At 51.1% G+C, this 17,957-nt stretch overlaps 8 protein-coding genes across 8 annotated transcripts; 4 read left to right on the plus strand and 4 right to left on the minus strand.

Moving 5' to 3' along the window:
- Positions 1–150: 150 nt before the first annotated feature.
- Positions 151–1,434, plus strand: CABS01_15750 (MGT family Glycosyltransferase; the record flags this gene model as incomplete). Its single annotated transcript, XM_060549084.1, has 1 exon — positions 151–1,434. The coding sequence occupies one exon, from the start codon at positions 151–153 to the stop codon at positions 1,432–1,434; it is 1,284 nt and encodes a 427-aa protein (XP_060391042.1).
- A 442-nt stretch (positions 1,435–1,876) lies between these two features.
- CABS01_15751 (aromatic prenyltransferase) lies at positions 1,877–3,206 on the minus strand (the record flags this gene model as incomplete). Its single annotated transcript, XM_060549085.1, has 2 exons — positions 1,877–2,021; positions 2,074–3,206. The coding sequence occupies 2 exons, from the start codon at positions 3,204–3,206 to the stop codon at positions 1,877–1,879; spliced, it is 1,278 nt and encodes a 425-aa protein (XP_060391043.1).
- A 1,668-nt stretch (positions 3,207–4,874) lies between these two features.
- On the plus strand, positions 4,875–6,587 carry CABS01_15752 (cytochrome P450; the record flags this gene model as incomplete). Its single annotated transcript, XM_060549086.1, has 4 exons — positions 4,875–4,904; positions 4,961–5,192; positions 5,255–6,371; positions 6,422–6,587. The coding sequence occupies 4 exons, from the start codon at positions 4,875–4,877 to the stop codon at positions 6,585–6,587; spliced, it is 1,545 nt and encodes a 514-aa protein (XP_060391044.1).
- Positions 6,588–7,382: 795 nt separating this feature from the next.
- CABS01_15753 (Upc2 protein) lies at positions 7,383–8,597 on the minus strand (the record flags this gene model as incomplete). Its single annotated transcript, XM_060549087.1, has 1 exon — positions 7,383–8,597. The coding sequence occupies one exon, from the start codon at positions 8,595–8,597 to the stop codon at positions 7,383–7,385; it is 1,215 nt and encodes a 404-aa protein (XP_060391045.1).
- A 1,861-nt stretch (positions 8,598–10,458) lies between these two features.
- CABS01_15754 (uncharacterized protein) lies at positions 10,459–10,974 on the plus strand (the record flags this gene model as incomplete). The annotated part of the gene is made up of 2 exons (XM_060549088.1): positions 10,459–10,689; positions 10,762–10,974. The coding sequence occupies 2 exons, from the start codon at positions 10,459–10,461 to the stop codon at positions 10,972–10,974; spliced, it is 444 nt and encodes a 147-aa protein (XP_060391046.1).
- A 902-nt stretch (positions 10,975–11,876) lies between these two features.
- On the plus strand, positions 11,877–13,217 carry CABS01_15755 (alcohol dehydrogenase GroES-like domain-containing protein; the record flags this gene model as incomplete). Its single annotated transcript, XM_060549089.1, has 3 exons — positions 11,877–12,240; positions 12,301–13,124; positions 13,176–13,217. 3 exons carry the CDS (start codon positions 11,877–11,879, stop codon positions 13,215–13,217), a joined length of 1,230 nt encoding a protein of 409 aa, XP_060391047.1.
- Positions 13,218–15,604: 2,387 nt separating this feature from the next.
- On the minus strand, positions 15,605–16,187 carry CABS01_15756 (glutathione-dependent formaldehyde-activating enzyme; the record flags this gene model as incomplete). The annotated part of the gene is made up of 4 exons (XM_060549090.1): positions 15,605–15,855; positions 15,914–15,977; positions 16,039–16,085; positions 16,136–16,187. 4 exons carry the CDS (start codon positions 16,185–16,187, stop codon positions 15,605–15,607), a joined length of 414 nt encoding a protein of 137 aa, XP_060391048.1.
- Positions 16,188–17,366: 1,179 nt separating this feature from the next.
- CABS01_15757 (uncharacterized protein) lies at positions 17,367–17,681 on the minus strand (the record flags this gene model as incomplete). The annotated part of the gene is made up of 1 exon (XM_060549091.1): positions 17,367–17,681. One exon carries the CDS (start codon positions 17,679–17,681, stop codon positions 17,367–17,369), a length of 315 nt encoding a protein of 104 aa, XP_060391049.1.
- Between the last annotated feature and the right edge of the window lie 276 nt (positions 17,682–17,957).

Here is a 17,957-nt window from a genome sequence, read left to right on the forward strand (position 1 = left end):
ATGCAATAACTATGTGCCTCTGTTTCGTGCTGCAATGCCAACTGAATCCGCTAGGTGTTCGTCCAATCACCAAATCCAACAGATCATCACCATAGCATTGTTCAACTACACCGCCCCGTGAACGCGATGCACCTTTCAACACCAGACGAAATGGCCACGGCTACGGCCACGACCACGAAAACTCGTCGACCGCTCAAGTTCTTGTTGCATTGTTTCTCCGCCACCGGCCATGTTTTGCCAATGCAGGCCGTCGCCAAGGAGCTGGTTGAACGTGGCCATGAAGTCGTTTGGACTACCATAGCACCCCAGGAGCAACGAGTCCTTGCATCGGGGGCGAGATTCATTACCGCGGAGGAAGTAGTGAAAGTAGATGCCAACCTAGAGGGCGCCAATCCGAAAGACATGGCCGAGACGGCAGAAGTCATGTTCCGAGGGCGCGTTACGGCACAAGTCGCTGATATCCGTCGTGTCCTCAAGACGTTCAAGCCGGACTTTGTTCTCACTGACGCTCTGCCTCAGGGTGTCGCAGCGCTCTACGAGCTGGGCGAGATTCCTCATTACGCAACTCTGGGGGTTGTCCCGTTGTATCTGCCCGACATAGGGCCTGAGCCCATCGAGCATGCTGCTCAATCTGCTCTAGGAATGCTCATCAGTCAACCACAACTAGTCCTGCCCACGATCAACCCAGAGAGAGAGAAGCTCGGGCTGCCCGCCCTCAAAGTCACAGACACGTACTCTTACAGTCCTTTCCTGCACATCCAGGCTTCGTGTCCTTCCCTGGAATTCCAGGAGGGCCCCAAGCCTATTCTTCCTCAGGCTCAGTATGTCGGACCTCTGGTTACACGTCTTGGAGGTGCAAGTGTTGGTATGCCAACGTGGTGGCAAGATGTCCTCGACGCCAAATCCATTATTGGAATCACACAGGGCACGTTTGCCATGGACCCGACGTCACTTATCATTCCCGCCATCAAAGCGCTTCAGGACGACAAGAGTCACTTGCTGGTTGTGCCATCGAAACTCGCCGACGAGATCCGCGATAAGGTCAAGATCGAGGATAACGTCCGTATCGCGGATTGGGTTCCCTATGACCTCCTCCTTCCACGCTGCCGCCTGCTCGTGACAAATGGTGGATACGGCAGTGTTACGCAAGCCCTTTCACACGGCGTCCCTCTCGTCTGCGCCGGAACTTCGGAGGACAAGAAGGACACAGCTGCGCGAGTGACTTGGGTTGGTGCGGGTATTGATCTGAAGACCGATACTCCCTCAGTAGACCAGGTTCGCGATGCAGTGCACAAGGTGCTCAATGAGACAAGTTACAAGGAGAATGCGACGAGAATTGGAGAGGAGCTCAATGCACAGGGTGGTGCCAAAAGAGCGTGCGATTTGTTGGAAAAGGCGGCGGTAGAGCTAAGCGCCCCGACGGGGGAAACATAGATAGAAAACCCACGAAGAATAGAATAATGTCGTAGATTCCCTACAAGAATTGATAGAGTTTGAAATCTGCAAGCTGTGACATGATGACAGCAAACTTTGTTCTCGTAGAGTCCCATTCTGTTTGCGTCACACGTGTGGTAATTTACGAACCCAGTCAATTTTCTGCCTGTCAGCGTTTTGCCAAGAAGTGATACAACGTTGTACGCTGACATCGTGCAGATAACGCGGAGTCTAAAAAACCAAATTTAACACCACTTTTGAACACGGACCAAACGTTCGTCCCGACGAGAAGCTCGGACTTTACGACATGCAAATTCAGGCTAACAAGTGACTTAAAATAATGAGCGAATAGGGATAATCAACATCATAAACTATATCGGATATCAAGTAATAAAGAATAGCTACACCACCACGCAACAGCTTAGTATCTCATCACTCATTATTATGGCCTCCGAGCCTGAATCATGTCCTTCTCGCAGTCAAACGACTGGGGGCTGAGATATGTCACCACCCTTAATTGACCTTTGGCCAGAGCACATCCGACATAGTAATGACTGCCACAACGAGTTTCCAGAGTTTTGCGCCCACTAAGAGACTCGTTAGCAATTGCAAGCGATGAGTGGATTGGGAGGATCTTACAAGATATCATTCAGGGCTTGTTCGTAGTTGTCCATCATTGAGTCCGACCGACGGGTAGAGAAGAACTTGCGAAGGCGGGCAAGAACGTCTACGTCATTCTTGCTAAAATAGTTGGGAGAAATGTACACCTTTGGTGAAATCGCTCTACCACATCCGAGGGTGTAGTAGAAGCCCGGTGATGCACGTCCGGGGGCGTCATCATCGAGAACATCTGGTGCGTCCGCTAAGAAGGTCTTCCAAAAGTCCTTGAGGTCGTCAATCGCCTCGCCCGACATATCTAGCTTGCCCCCGAGGGTCAGACAGTCCATCATATACTCGAAGGTTGTATGCTTTGCTCTGATGTACACCTTGATGCGAGCGTCTTTCGGTGCGAGGCAGTCGATGGCGAGGATGCCCGTCTCGAAGCTGTACTTCTTTGTGCCTTCTCTAAGGAATTCCAGGAGGGGTTCGGCACCGAGTGATTTGAACTGGTCGGTCGGGAGGCTACGAATAGACTGCTCCACGAGCTCGAGGTTTGTGATGCCGAGCTCTTCGGCCTTAAGCCCGGGATAGATATAGATCTTCATGACGGGTCCGCTCTTCTCGATGTCGAGGGCCACTACTGTGCCTGCCTTTGGCGTTGTCTCCTCGATGAAGCAGTCCACGGTCTTTGTCCGCGTACCATGGGGCAGGATTTGTCTTGTGAAGTGGTTGTACCATTCCAGGTCCAGGTTGGGAACCAGCTTTTGTTGCTGAAGCTTGAAGATCCAGTCGTTTGTTGCGTGTCTGTTGAGGGGGTCGAGCTCTGTGCCAGCGTGAAGGCCAATGGGCTCGAAAGAGTAGCGAACGACAGCTTGGTTGTCGCGGCCCCATTCCCAACTAAAGTCAATGGGAGTAGAGTCTGGTGTCCCGGGACTTCTCCATCTTCTGACATTGCCGTGGCAGTCTGGTGAGGGGCCGAGCTCAGGAGCGACGAAGAGGGAGTAGAAGTTGAGCTCGCGGTACTGGTCTGCTGCGCTGTAGCCGGCGTATTTCAGGAGCTTAGAAAACATGCGCCCTGTCTTATCCCACCAGAATTGGGAATCGTCGTCCCTGAACCGCAAGACGGAGTTCAGAAAGTCCCAGGGCTCATTTGACATGATCATTTCACCCATTTTGAATATGATGCCGCGGCGCAGGACGTAGTGATTGGAGCAAAGTAATGTGAGAGGCAAAAGTCGAGGCGCAAGAGCGAGAGCGAAGGCAGCTCAGCAGAACTCCCAGACGATCTAGCTGGTGTTATATCACATATCTCAACGTAAACCCCGCGAAAGCAATCACTATAACGGCCCCTCAGCTCCCGCCACTTTGCCATCCTAACGCCGTCGGGGTATATCCGTAGGTGACGACTCTTGCCTAGCTCATTGGTTCATCTGATGCGGATGTTGATATTGGGGTTCAGAGTCGTCGACTCGTGGGATTGCAAGGTAAATGTGTGGCATGGGCCTGTCAAGTTTCGTGATAACTTGGACCGACTAGGGGATCCTGGACGCTCCACGACGGCAGCGCGGTTTCCAAGGTCGATGCTCGCCTGATGGCGGATACATGCCGGCGGGAGCCCTCTACGAGACCGAGTCAAGTCATGCCGAACATCAAGATGAAATACATTCTAGTCATATCCTACTTTTCACCCATCCGCGCTTGTAAAGGGACCACATCTAGGATATCTGTTGGTCAGATTACGTCTCGGTCGCTACGACTTCCTGCCTCCTTCTGACAGGCTCCATACGGACATTGATACAACCGAGAGCCTGCACGATATGAGGGGCAAAGGTAATCTCTATACGAACTCGTTTTCGGAGCAGCGTTTTATGCTAAATATCTAACGGCTGCGTATTCCAAGAAAACGCGACTCTAAATCTCCACTGATTAGCATACATGGCCTGATGACCATAAGGAGTGCTCCGGCACCCAGGACTATGCACGACTGAAGGTCGGGGTTGGAGGAGATAAGCCAAACTGCCCGCTCGAAGCCCCTCGTTATAGGGATGTTTCGAAACAGGTGCATCCTGTTGCTGATCAATACATGGACTTAATTACAATTGCTTATACGACGGCTATAGAATCCTGCGTACACTATCTCATTGACTAAGCACCTTGGCACGACCATTGGAGGCTTGCCTTGCCGCGAGCTTGCCGCTCAGATCGCAATAATGCAATCTTGTCATTCTAAGTGAGGAAGACTCCACAAATCGAAGCTTTGGTATCTATCATATCGGCACGATAAACCGGGCCCGGCACTCGGTCAAAGTATAATAAATTGACCTGGACTGTCGACGAGTCATGGCACACTCCACGATTACCCCAGAAGCCAAGATGAGCATCGACGTCGGCCTGCCAAGAAGGAAAGCAAGCTCAAACACCTTCGGGCTTATCCGCTCTCATTCCCAATGCTTCGGCCGTGGGGTTACGCTAACAGTGGAACATATCAACCGAAAGTTCAAGCATTGCTTAATTGGAAAAGATAATTACAATTGGACCGCGTACGATTCGTTTCCTTGATAGGGACTTACCATCTGACTCGTGATGCGGGCGTAAAGCGATCCGACGAGTACCGCTATGCGTCATATCGTCGAACAATCGCCCCCCTTTGGGGTCTTTTGGGGTTGCCATGCCGTCTTTTCCACATCCCGATTTCCTCCTTGTATGAACCCTCGTGCTCTCTCGTGGGAGACTCGCTCTGCCCTGTTGCTCTTTTGATCCAATTGTTTCATCAACAACCCCTCGCCAGCAATAATACGACCAGCGGGGTCTCACGACCACAACTGACCAAGGTGGTAAAAATGGCGCTTCTGGGACTTCTAGCTCTCGCAGTAGGTATGGTCATGAGACTGGCAGAGACAGACTACTGATTCAGGGCACCTTGCAGGCATTCTTGGGAGTAGTGGCAAAGTGCGTTTACAATGCCTTTCTACACCCCCTCAGCCGCTACCCCGGTCCGAAGCTCGCCGGTGTGACGAGGGCGTATTATCTGTTCTTTGACGTTCGCGGGGTAAGCCACTGGAAGGTCAAAGAGTGGCACGAGAAGTACGGAGAAGTGATTCGTATCGCCCCCGGCGAGCTGTCTTACACTTCTGGTCAGGCTTGGCAAACGATATATGGTACGTTCAGAAGTATCAGCATCATCTTGGCGCTCAGTCATTTTAACGCAACGCCTACTTAGGCTTCCCCAATAAGGAGGGCACAGGTAACTTTGAGAAAGATGCTCAGTGGTGGAACAAGAATGTCAACGGCGTCGAGAATATTCTCACAGCCGACGATGCCGGCCACAAGCGTATGCGCAGGCTCCAGAATCCTGTCTTTTCGGACAAGGCCCTCAAGGCTCAAGAGTCCGTCATCACCGGCTATGTCAAGCTTCTCATCCATAAGCTCCACGGGCAGGCGTCCAGTGGGAGCGCAGAGTCCGCGGCTGTCGTGGACATGAACTCCTGGTACAACTTTACCACCTTTGACATTATTGGTGACTTAGCCTTTGGCGAGCCATTCTATTGTCTGCGCGATGCTAAGTGGCACTGGTGGCTGCATGCTGTCTTTGATATCTTCCAGGCTGGGACCTACCTTCGTGCTGCTCGTCGATTCCCGTCACCGCTGTCTGAGATGCTTCTGCTTCTCATTCCCCGCCGACTCATCAAGACGAGAGTGGCCCAGTTCCAGTTTGGCGTTGAGCGTGTGAACCGCCGTCTTGAGCAAGAGACTGACCGCCCCGACTTCAGTAGGCTCACATCTGCTAACCTCAATCAAGGCAGGTTGCTAACGGGATCCATAGTGTACTACATCTTGCAAGGGAGCGATGATAAGGGCATGTCAACCGAGGAGATCTATGCCGCTGCCCAGGTTCTTATCGTCGCCGGCAGTGAGACTACAGCGACAGGTCTGACCGCAGCCACCTATCTCCTCTGCGAGAACCCGCAAACACTGGCCAAACTCACTTCAGAGATCCGTAACACTTTTGAGAACGAAGACGACATTACCATCCAGAGCACAGCTGGACTGAGCTACCTCAACGCTGCCATCGAAGAGGCCCTTCGACTGGGACCTCCTGGCCCTGGAACATTTCCTCGCGTGGTCCCTGATGGCGGAAGAATGGTCTGTGGACAGTTCGTCCCTGCCGGGTACTCAGTCGGCGTTCACCACCTGGCCATCAACCGATCGCCGATTCACTTCAGTAAGCACGATGAGTTTCATCCCGAGAGATGGCTCGGGGACCAGAAGTTTGAGTCGGACCAGAAGTTAGCAGCCCAGCCATTCTCATTCGGGCCAAGGAACTGTATTGGAAAGAAGTAGGTCTCAGACTCCTCCTTTGAGTGAATGTGGCTGACCAACTTCATAGTCTGGCTTATGCCGAGATCCGGACAATCATTGCCCGCGTTGTGTGGAACTTTGACATGAAGTTACACGCTGATAGTGCAGGCTGGTTAGGGAGACAAAAGATGTTTACTACCTGGCACAAGACAGAGATGAAGGTGTATCTTTCCGCACGGGCAAAGTCACCTTAAATGGGCATAGGCATGACTCCTTCTGAGAAAATTTTCTGTGATCTTTTATTAGCAAGGACCTAGTCACTATGCCTGCCATGATGAACCTGAGCCAGATGTCAATACGGCGTGAAGATTGGTCTGGGGTTTTTTCAGTATGGTCGTTCGATGTTACAAGGGAATGAAGCGTGTACATGTTACTCGAGAACCCTAAATCACATACCTTTACATTCTGCAAGCAATATCTCATCTGTGTCTTCACTCGCTGCTAGCACCAAGTTTCCATGAGCGAGCACGGCATTGTCATGCAGAGGCACATTGGTCTGGGCCCCCTAGGGCCTGGACGGTGTCGTTGTATCGAAGTAGTGCATTATAATTTGGGCGGAGAACTGCAGCAGAGATAGAATCATGTAATCCCGCTTCTCCTGGTCTTCCAGGCAGAGCTGACGAAAACTCAGGCTGCTTCACTCCTTGTTGGAAACACGTGGGCGGGACCCTCACAGATCGTGCCGAAGCCAGCATGGTCCCGGCCCATGAGCTTGCTCCGTACTACATGTAGCTTATACAGTGGTCCTTTGTTACCATAATTCAAGAGAAATGCAGCATGGGTCTTTGATAGGTGGGGATGTGCAGCTGCTAAAGTAAGACTTCGTGGGGTTGGCAGCATTTAAGTTTAGATGTAGCATGTCACAATTGAGCACAGGACGAAGATAGCTGTCATCCGGCCTCGATCCACGCCTCAAACTGGGCGAAGAAAGCTGATTCTTGGATACTAATCCCCATCACTCGCCTCACGGACCTTTATTCATGAAGGGCTCAAGTTGGGTCTGATATCGAAATTACAGGGGCTTCTGTCATCTCCTTTGGCCACGCCAATAGCTCCCCCCAATACGACCCAAGATGAGCTGCAATGGACCTTACGAGGTTCTTTCCCGCGGCCCCGAACGCCCAGCAGTCTCTCGCCTTATGCATCAACACGCCCCAATATGCCAGCACCACCAACGCCTCGGGCCGTCTTTGGTCGAGCAGGCTGACGTACTCGGCTGGAACCCGGATTGACCACTCCTGTACAGTGCTGTACCGCCGACCTGCAGGTATGTCTGTGTTGCGATGAATGTCGAACATGAGCTGCAGGTGCTCGACTGCTTCCTGGCACGCCGCCTTGGATGCATCGTTGAGGTCGCTCGATTCAAAGAGGCGCAGCAGATGTCTACATTCGTTGCCTGTCTCGTACCGTTCTCTTCTGATGATCATGTTCTGCACGAAGCGGCTCCCTGCACCTAGGTGGGTATCAAAGTGAGACCGGAGCCTGTCCCACGAGCCCCCTACGACGCTCCGAACGACCCGATGGAGGCCCATGCAGTGGACTAGCTTATCCAGAGTGACTGGAAGATCAGCGGGTATCGAGAACGTGTCGAAGAGAACGTGTTGACCGAGCCAGGTGGAAAACAGGAAAACTGTAAGGAAGTCTTCATCAGACAGATCGCCGTCAGCCACCGTAAAACGTGAAAGGCTTCTCGTCTGTAGTCGTGTTGCTTCGCTGCGATAGAAAGCCTGATCTTCTCCCGGCAAAGTGCTCTTGTGTGCTGCAGCTATAGCTAGAAGCTCGTCCATCAGAAATGACACCCGGAAGGCTTGCTTCAGTGACATTTGCTGGTACTTTTGTCGCGTGAGAGTATCGCCGAACCCTTGGTTGTAGCCCAAGTTATGCTCGAAATGGTATAGCAACTCCATGTGCCGGAGATCGTATGGCTCTGTCGGCACATGGCTATTACGGCAAGTCGCTTGCTCCGGGGTGATGGGCACCGCCGGGCTTGCTGTTGATGACCCTATTGATGTTGCTGGGCTCGGACATTGGTACGAGAACGTGGACGATGATGGTACTGCCGCCTCAGTGTCGAGGTATGAGCATCTCCTGAGAGCAGTCGTGCAGTTGACGCATGCCGGCCGAGACTCGTCGCATTTTACATGACGTTGCTTACACTCTTTGCACCCAAATCTTGACTTTCGATGAGGTGTCCGCTGGCGCATTTTGCCAAGAGCTTCCGGTGACAGGCGGGCGAAGTGGCGTGTTTAAAACTGCCAATGTTCCTCGAGGAGTTTTCACTCCCAAGTTTCGGGCGAATGTGAAGCAAAAGCAGCCCGTCTGATGCGAATACACTGAGATGGAATGGCTTCAAGAAGCAAGAAAGAAATCAAGCCACCGAATGAATTATTACCGGAAACATGATCGGGAAGGGCAGAAAGACTCCTTTAAAGTCTCGGTCCAATCTCAAGCCCCGCTAACAAGCATATCCCTGGACCACGCACTGTGCGACCGAAGACGCCTTTTCAGCTCGCTCGACTTCATCGAGTGAGTGGCAGTGTATGATTCTGACGAGATTGCGATTACTAGAGAACGTTGATGTCGCGAAAAGAAGTTCAAGATGATCAGAGATTTTATACTCAGCTGTCCTGCGTCAAATATCTGAAGAAACCGTGAAGGCATAATCATCCGTACAGAATTCGAAATACGCGTGTATCGTGAGCTGCTAGCGAGATCTCGTAATGTCCGTTTGTCCAAAGGTGGTTTCGTTGGACGGTTCGTCTGATGATTGGTCGAACTCAAAGTGACAACCCATGAAGAGAAGATGCAAGCAAGCCGACGTTGTTCATGTATTTAGCTATAAATATGCAACATTCTACGTATGCCTCGAAGATTCAGGCATCACTTCAGCGAACAATGAAATATCTTCATTTGTAACGCCATCCACAGTCCGGATGTATCAGATCGTCACTGGGTGACACGCCTCGAAGAAGCTCAGCGCCTGCCTTAGCGTCCGTCGTATTTATCCCTGCGCGTACTGTAAAGTGAGCGATTGGACAGTCGATGGCAGTCCAAACCCGAACCAATTAGAGCCTTCTGAGTACGGACTGGTCCACAATGTCGGTGGGCACCAGTGTCCTCAATATTCTGATTCACGGACATCCATGGTGTTATTGCCCTCTGTCTCCCATTATGAACCCGAGTTGAATGCTGGCAGATTGTCTTATTCTCCTTCTATCTCTCCAACTCAGAAACTTTTCGGTCCAAGCATTTCCTCTGGTATGACAAAGACTTCTCAACGGGAAAAAGATTTGTCTTCAAATAGAGTAGCCTCTCGCCCACACCTACGGAAACCACCACCGCGGCATCAAAAACAACGTCACTACACAATCTTGAAGTCCAGCCCACGATTACGACAAAAGAATGGACGATCTGGGAATCGAACCCAGGACCTACCGCATGCTAAGCGGTCATTATACCACTAAACCAATCGCCCAGGAGGATGATCTAGCCCGGACTTGAACCGGAGACCTTCAGTGAACAGTGAGATTATCGTGAGAGAGTCTCAACTTGTTAGACTGACGTGATAACCAACTACACCACCAGACCATCTGAATTGTTGCAGGCACGAGCGAGAGATTGCCCTAGTGTGGGTGGGATCGTGCCGCGTTGAGCCCTGGTGGAGTTGACAGCTCAACTCGCAGGCGGGAGCTCCGCACGGAAGACCCCCGAGTCCACAGATACCGGCCCGGCATTCAAATGATACCAAGCCCGAACCGAACGAGCCGGCTAATAAGGGACTCTGCTGTATAATGGTAGACAGACAAGAGGTCCTTTCCCCTTTCTTGTCCCAGTGTTTCCTCTTAAACTTGTCGCCAAGGCCTGGAGACAAAATAAGTAACTGAAGTGCCGCGCCAGTCGGGACCAGCTGGCAATACTTTGCAGCTTGATTATCTAAGCAAATGCCAAGGGGTCGCTCTTCGGTGTTTCGCGCTCTCAGCCCGCCGGCCCATCACGTAACTTTCAGAAGTGAACCACCGAATCTCACCAGTTCATCTCACATCTCACTCTCATCTCACGTCCCCAATGTCCAGCGCTCAAGCAAACGAGACGACTTCGCTCTTGCCATCACGAAATACCCATCCCGATACCATCGCCGAGGAAACAGAGACAATGAGCAGCCAGGCCTTTTGGAGAGTCGGTGCCATCTTCGGCGCCACCGCCGTCGGTCTCGGAGCCTTCGGAGCCCACGGCCTGAAGAACCGCATCTCTGATCCCGCAAAGATTGCCAGCTGGTCCACCGCCGCTCACTATCAAGTGAGTTGCTCTCATCTTGTTTCACTTATCATCATCAGTGAGATCAGTAGCTGACCCTAAGACAATCATTAGCTCGTCCATTCCGTTGCCATTCTCATCGCTCGATCCAACCCCCTCGCCGCCGGTCTTTTCACCGCTGGCGCGACCATGTTCAGCGGTAGCATCTACGCCCTTATCCTCAACCCTGATCTCAAGTTCCTCGGTCCCGTCACTCCAATTGGTGGCCTTGCTCTGATTGCTGGCTGGCTCGCCTTGGCTTTCACCAAGGGTCGCGTTCGTTTCTAAGCCTAAGCGCTTCCACTGAGATAAAGTCCATTGTCGTGCACTCAGTCTCCGACCCAGAGGAATGCAATTGACTCCATTCTTGTAATACTACCTGTACCATAGACACCTGAGTTGCTGCGCGCACCTTCGAATGCACATCCACTCCTCCTGAGACAGACTGTTCCTATTTGACTTATCATTCATGTCTTTACCCAAACCATGACTGTGATGGGCTCACGTGCCTTACGCGGGTACCTTCACGTCAGCTTCAACCCCTTCTCGTACGGACTTTCCAATCGAATATTAACAGGGGCAAGGGCCGTCAGTCGTTCATGCGTAGTTGCCGGGCGCCCTAACATGGAAGGGGTTGCTGTCAGCTTACCACAACCCCTGAGACTAAGAGCCGCCGGGGTAACACGGTCAGCCCTACGTGATATCGAATACAGGCTGCGCACCATCTTGTGTGAGGAAGAACTTCCGTTCAGCTTTCGCTAAACGTCTGACTAAGTTGAATTGGATAAATCGTACTCAAAGCAGCTTCACGGGGTTCATTATTGGCATGGTTGCCTTTCTACATCGAGCATATTCGGTGATGACCCCTGCCCAGATGACGACGTTTGAGCCTGGGGAATTGGCTATTCATACTCAGGTGACAATTTCCGCCGCCAAAATGACAAGTCGGGGATGATGGGGTCGAGAAAGGGGTCAGATATGTCCCATTCGGTTCTAAAAGGTACTCCTCTTCGCCTAGGAAAGAATGAGCATCTGACAAATCGTCTCTCGATCAATCGCGGCAAAGATCTATAAAGAGGCCCACAAAGGCAGATACCTGACAGAGCAATTAATGAGCTTTCTCTCATACCATTTCCAATTCCTCAAAAACAATAATCATGACCAATCATCAAACCTCACGCCCCAAGACCATGCGCGCCGTGGTCTGGGAAGGCAAACCCTATGAGATGGCTGTCAAAGCAGATATCCCACTCCCGCGTCTCGAGGAGCCAGAAGACGCCATCGTCCGCATTACCACATCTGCCATCTGCGGCACTGACCTTCACATCTACCATGGCATCATGTCCAGCGCCGAAGTGCCCTACCCCGTAGGCCACGAGGCTATGGGAATTGTCGAGGAAGTAGGGGATGCCGTCGACAATCTGCAAGTCGGTGATCGCGTTGTCGTCTTTGGCCTTCCCGAAGACGGTGTCATCGACACTGACAACCAGATCTTTCCTCAGCTTGGTGGATTCGGTCTTGGCAAAGACTTTGGCGACCTAGGTGGTCTCCAAGGTGGGTATCTGCGCCACTAATTACTACAAAAATATAGAATGAAACTAACTTGAATTCCAGCCGAGTACGTCCGCGTGCCCTTCGCTGACAGCTCCCTCATCAAGATTCCTAAGAAGCTCTCCGACAAGGAGTGGCTCTTCCTCAGTGACATCTTCCCCACCGCATGGGAAGGGCTGAACTGGTCGGGCTTCCAGCCAGGCGACTCCGTGGCTGTCTTTGGTGGCGGTCCCGTCGGCCTGCTCTGCGCCTATAGCGCCATCATTCGCGGTGCTAGCCTAGTCTACGTCGTGGACCACATTCCACAGCGCCTAGTCAAAGCCGCCAGCATCGGTGCCGTTCCCATCAACTTTACCAAGGGCGGTGCCTCGGCCTCGGAGCAGATATTGGCTCTCCGTCCCGGCGGCGTGAACCGTAGTGTCGACTGCTGCGGGCAGGAGTGCGTCAATGCGGAGCTGAAGCCGCAGCAAGATTACATCCTACGTGAAGCCATCGCCGTCACCTCTGTTGGCGGCGGGATCGGGATACCTGGCGTCTACTGGGCCCAGGAGAAGAGCGTGGGCGCGCCCAATGCAGATAAGATGAAGAAGAACCTCAGTCTACCAATGAGTGACTTTTGGATCAAGGCGCTGACGATGAAGAGCGGTATTGTTCAGGGGCAGCCGACGTTTGCTGCGCTAGTGAAGCTGGTCGAGAGCGGACAGGCTAGACCTGGTTTCATTGCTACGGCAGAGTACGACCTTGATGACGCTCCCAAGGCGTATAAGAGGTTTGATAAGAAGCTCGAAGTCAAAGTTCTGTTCCGTGGCGCTGGCAAGGAGGGGAGGGACGACTATGAATGGGATGAGGAAGTGGAGTCGAAGAATCAGGGGGGGCGCTGGAATGCGGTAAGCTTTATACCTGCGCTATGTTGGGACATGATACTCACGAAATGACAGGTCATCTGGGAGAGCCAAGAGAGCAAGATTGCACTAGGATAAGCTCTTCTCTGGCGACGTAAGCTTGATGGAAGCTGGAATCTTCTCCATAAATAATGGTTGTCATTTTCAATGAATCGCAACAGGAGGAACCAGATAGTTTCATCGCAACGGTCCGCTGACTTCAATCTGAACGTCAAATTTCCCTCATACCTCTTTGCTGACCCTGAGACTTGTCCTATGGTATTCCTATTATGAATCCATACACGGTTCATCCAACTCGAGACCAGAGTATTTCACATTGTCAAAGACTTGTTGCGCTACTTCAACAAGTTGCATTGTGGCCCCTGCTTTCGAGTCAGAGGTTGGGTTTGCACCACTTACCTTGGTTGAGCTGAGGACTTGGGTGCCGCCACAATGGTATTTGCTGTTACCTTGATGATACGGACCCATGATCTCTCTGCAAACTTTCTCTCTCCATAATCTATTACCTTGAGAGCGAACTTGGGTGGCGCAAAGATTGATTTCCTGGTGTATAGATAGGCCCTCGACACTTGGACAGGGACAAGAATCGGTTCAGAGATCATCTCGCATTGTCATTCATGGAGACAAAAGCCTTGGCTTGATCTCTATCGTCTTCGATGATTCTACACTTTATGAATCCATTCTCTATTTCTTGCAAATCCTCTGATGAGCTGCAACGACCTGCTTTCACAACGCATATTTTAGTAGAAAGCCCCTCGACGGTAGACCTCGGTTCTCATTGCCCGAACGTACCTAACTAATGGTCATGTAGCTTTTCATTGCAGCGTTCTTCCCGTACTGATGGACTCCTCCTCTGAGACTCGTTCGGTTTTGAAGTACCGGAGCAATGACGGGCTATTTCAACGCTGGGGTATTTATACGGGGCAGGTCGTAGGACCCAGACGAAGCCAGACTCGCACACAAACCTCTATCTTGCACCGACTTCCAACAGAACTCCTGTTTGAAATAATGGATCTCTTATCTCCAGATGATCTTTACTTTTTTCGACAGTCTTCGGCAATCTTTTTGCACGCCTTTTCCCACCGAACCTTTGCTAGATATCATAGTGAAGACTCATCTGCGGAGCCCGAAAGCAAGGACGTCGGAAAGTCCCTCATATCACGATTGATGACTGTCTTGATGGCCTGTCTACTGTTCTTGCGCCTGGCAGATTCGAAGAAACAGGCGGTATCTATCAAAGGACAAATTCAACAAAAGAGACAGATGCTGATGAGATTCGACGTTCGGCAGCTCTCGTACTCAGACAGAAAAGATTTTAGAGAGCGTGTCCGAAGGGGGGTTCTCTGCAAAGACTGCGCTTTGCGTGCGCCGAGAAGAAGATACAAAGGCTTAATCTGTATCGACGCCTTGTTCTGCCTATACTGCAGAACGAAGCACTTGAGATCTTGGTTCTCGGATGGAATGTCGACTCCAGAAACCCAGTTATGCATCCCACGGGAAGGGAAGCTAATTATCTGCCCACACTATCACCAGTCACTCAAAAAGATGTACAGGGACACACTTACAACAAGATTGGACTCCGATGATTATTACATTCAATTATTTGAATGCCAGCTATGCGCCCCGGTGTTCAAGCTTGGTGGCGGAATGGCCCCTGGCATTTACATGTCCCGTGGGACTTGGGTGCACGGTATTATCAAATACTATCAGCAACCCCTATTGATAGCACGATGGAAACTTCCCATCTGCAAGATCGGTCGAGGGGAGGTGCTCACCAAAGAGCGTCTTCAGCAATCTCTTCGGGGGCTACAGCCGCTCAGTCATTTTCTATGCCCTCACGTGGCTTTTGACGATACCTTTCTCATGCGGGCCTTCGAACAGGGATACTGTATCTGCTTTCAAAACCCCTCCGACCGGGGCAAGATTTGGCACTGGCACAGTCCCGAAGTCTTAGGACTTTGCAGGTGCTGCGCGTGTCGTAATCGTTCCAACCCCGATTTGATGGGCAGATTCATGGCCGGCGGCAATGCATGTCGACATGTCGTCAGGTGCCCACGCTGCCCAACTGTTTACGAGTGGATTCTGGATGGGCGTCAGATCTTGCTTGAAAAGGAACAATCCGCTTTGCGTCTTTCCCTATCTCCTAACAGCGAGGGTAATTTCAGAGTTCGACCAAAGTTGGGCCAGCTGAGTCTAGAGAGTTGGATCAGGTGTCTTGACCCTTTGACATTCCGTGGCAATGAAGCCTCAAGGTTTCAGTTGTTTTGTATACGGGATGGGTGTTCTAATGCTGTGCCTGAGATTTCGAGATGGGACAGTTTAGTTTGGGAAAGTCTCACCCCAATGATTATAGGAGACAATTGGGTATACTAGGATTGATTTACTTCATTTCATATCATCGCGCAACTTCAATGCTCGCCTATAAGGGAATCTTAGCTACATGTGTACCGCACACGTCTCACCATTCAACTGAAAGCGGGCTTCTGATCAGCACCCTTAACATCGACCAAGTACGAGACCCGATCCTTGCAGTAGAACTCAACGGCGGGCTTCCCTTCCAGGCTCGCCTTTCCCTCATCGAGACCACCGGCCTTGATGCACGTGACGTCGGCCATCAAGTCCAGCTCGGTATAAAGACTGGACCCGCAGTTGGAGCAGAAGAAGTGCCTGTTGTTCTTGCCCGAGTCGCCAGTGATGTCGTAGAATTTGGGCTCACCTAAATGACCGGGGTTTAGTGTATATTTAGGGAAGAATATTGGGGGAGCCTCTCGTACCTTGGGTGACCTTGAAAGATGTACGAGGAACGACGGCGTTGGAAGTGAAAGCTGAGCCGCTCCACTGTAATTCATTAGCTACATGTATGGACTTGATGAGAGTCCTGATATTGGGGTTTTCATACCTTTTGGCAATCTGTGCAGTGGCACAGGGCGGTGACTTGAGGGTCCTCTGCTTCTTATCAGCGTGGTTCACACGATGTTGCAATCGGGCCAGCCTACCAGTACTCTCGTACTTGATCGCCTTGCACATGCAGCTTCCCTTCAAACCCATTGTGTATAGTGACGTATGTACTGTTCAGTAATCAACGTGTAGAAAAAAAGAGTAAAGGATGTAGTGAAGTTGAGATGTTTGGAATAGGCTGACTTTAACCGTTTGGGATGAGGGGGAATCTACAGTACAGAACGTCCGATCGCCGTTTTTATACGTGTTTGAGACTTTCGGCTAGCGTTAGTGCCGGCAACAAGGAAGCTGAGCTTTCTCCTCTTCCTCCTCCTCTTCTTCCCTGTCTGTCATGATTAAAGCATTGGATAAGATGGAGATGTGCGGGGTTAGTTCGCTGGTTAAGGTAAGCACGGTAAGGTAATAGGCGCCGCGGGGGAGATGCATGGACCCTTTTTCTTTCAATGCTGTTCAATTGCTCCATCTATCGGCCTCTTGATTGAATCTCCGCGGGGGCGTTAGGCGAATCAAACCTTAGGCTTTCTCCAGTTTGCCCTGTTTGCTGACAGATCACCGTGGGATACTAGAATGACGTTGCTGTCAATCCAAGGGCGCAAAGGATCCAAGTATTCATACCGGGTTGGAATTTTTCCCCCATGTCCTTCGGAGTAGAGAATTCATCATAAGAATCTAGCCGGTCGGCAATAAAATCAAATACTAGTCGACAAGTATTCCGAGTATTAACTGCCTTCTGAGAGCTACCATTACTAAGTCTAGAGCCATTATCATAACTAGGTACCCTGCGCTTTCCGATAGGTACTTATTCTGCGCAGAATACGTAAGAAGTAGACAATCATAACAGCAGTAACAGTAGCGGTAGCAAGAGCAGCAGCAAGAACAGCAACAGTAATGATTCAGATAGCAGTAACAGGGCTGGTAGAATTGGAGCAATGGAAAGTATTCAGCAACAAACTATCGTGTCACTCACTTGACTGAACTAGTGACCGATCATCAGTCGTTGGATAATGAAGAATGTGGAAGCTTGGGTTGGGGCGAGGGGCCGGCGCATTGCCAAGAGTTTCCGGTGTTCTCGCTATCAACCCCATCGTCAATGTGCGGAGCGCAAACATCCGCAGTTGCGATAGCGGTGTTTTGAGTGGGTGAGAGATAAGCCAAGAGCAAGGCAAATAACATGAAGTCCAACAGGAATTATTTGAATGATTCATGTTCGTAGTCGATTAATGTAATTAGTAGTGCAATTTGATGCGCCATGTTTGAGACGCAACGAGTTCAAGCTCGATATCGATGTCGCAGGTTTCCTGCCTCAAAGTCCCGCTCTCTTTGAGCCCTCCGCTCCTCGCGATGGGCTTCCGCTCTCTTCCGCGCTGCCACTAACAGGGCCCTGGCTTCTTTCTTGCGAAGTCGTTCCTCGGGAGAAGCTTGGCGTTCCCTTGCCATGTCGTCCAGCATCTTTCTAAATTCTTCGGGCGGCGTCTCGTGCTGTAGTTTGCGGAGGTAGGCGGTTGCAGTGACCATGCTGATGCCGGACATTTCATTCTCCTTGGCATTGGCGTCGGTGGGAGATGAAGAGTTGTTTGACGACATGATGGTTGTTGAAGCAGATCGTGGATTAATGTGATTCGCGGATGAAGACATGAAGGCGGCCTTGGATAGGCAGTCCGTCTCAGAATCAAGACAGAGAAAGAAGATATGTGTGAGTGAGTGGGAGGTGAAAAGATAGACGCCAAATGATGTCCAGCGGAAGCCCGTACCAGTCGGAAAGCTCTGCAGGCTGATTACCAACAGCAACCGAGCATTGCAAACCGAGGTCGGAGCTAGGCTTCTGCAAATATTCACCAAGGAAATAATTATGACGAAGAA

This window comes from Colletotrichum abscissum (genome assembly GCF_030869225.1).
Source record: "Colletotrichum abscissum strain IMI 504890 chromosome Unknown Scaffold_72.1, whole genome shotgun sequence".
NCBI lineage: Eukaryota > Fungi > Ascomycota > Sordariomycetes > Glomerellales > Glomerellaceae > Colletotrichum > Colletotrichum abscissum.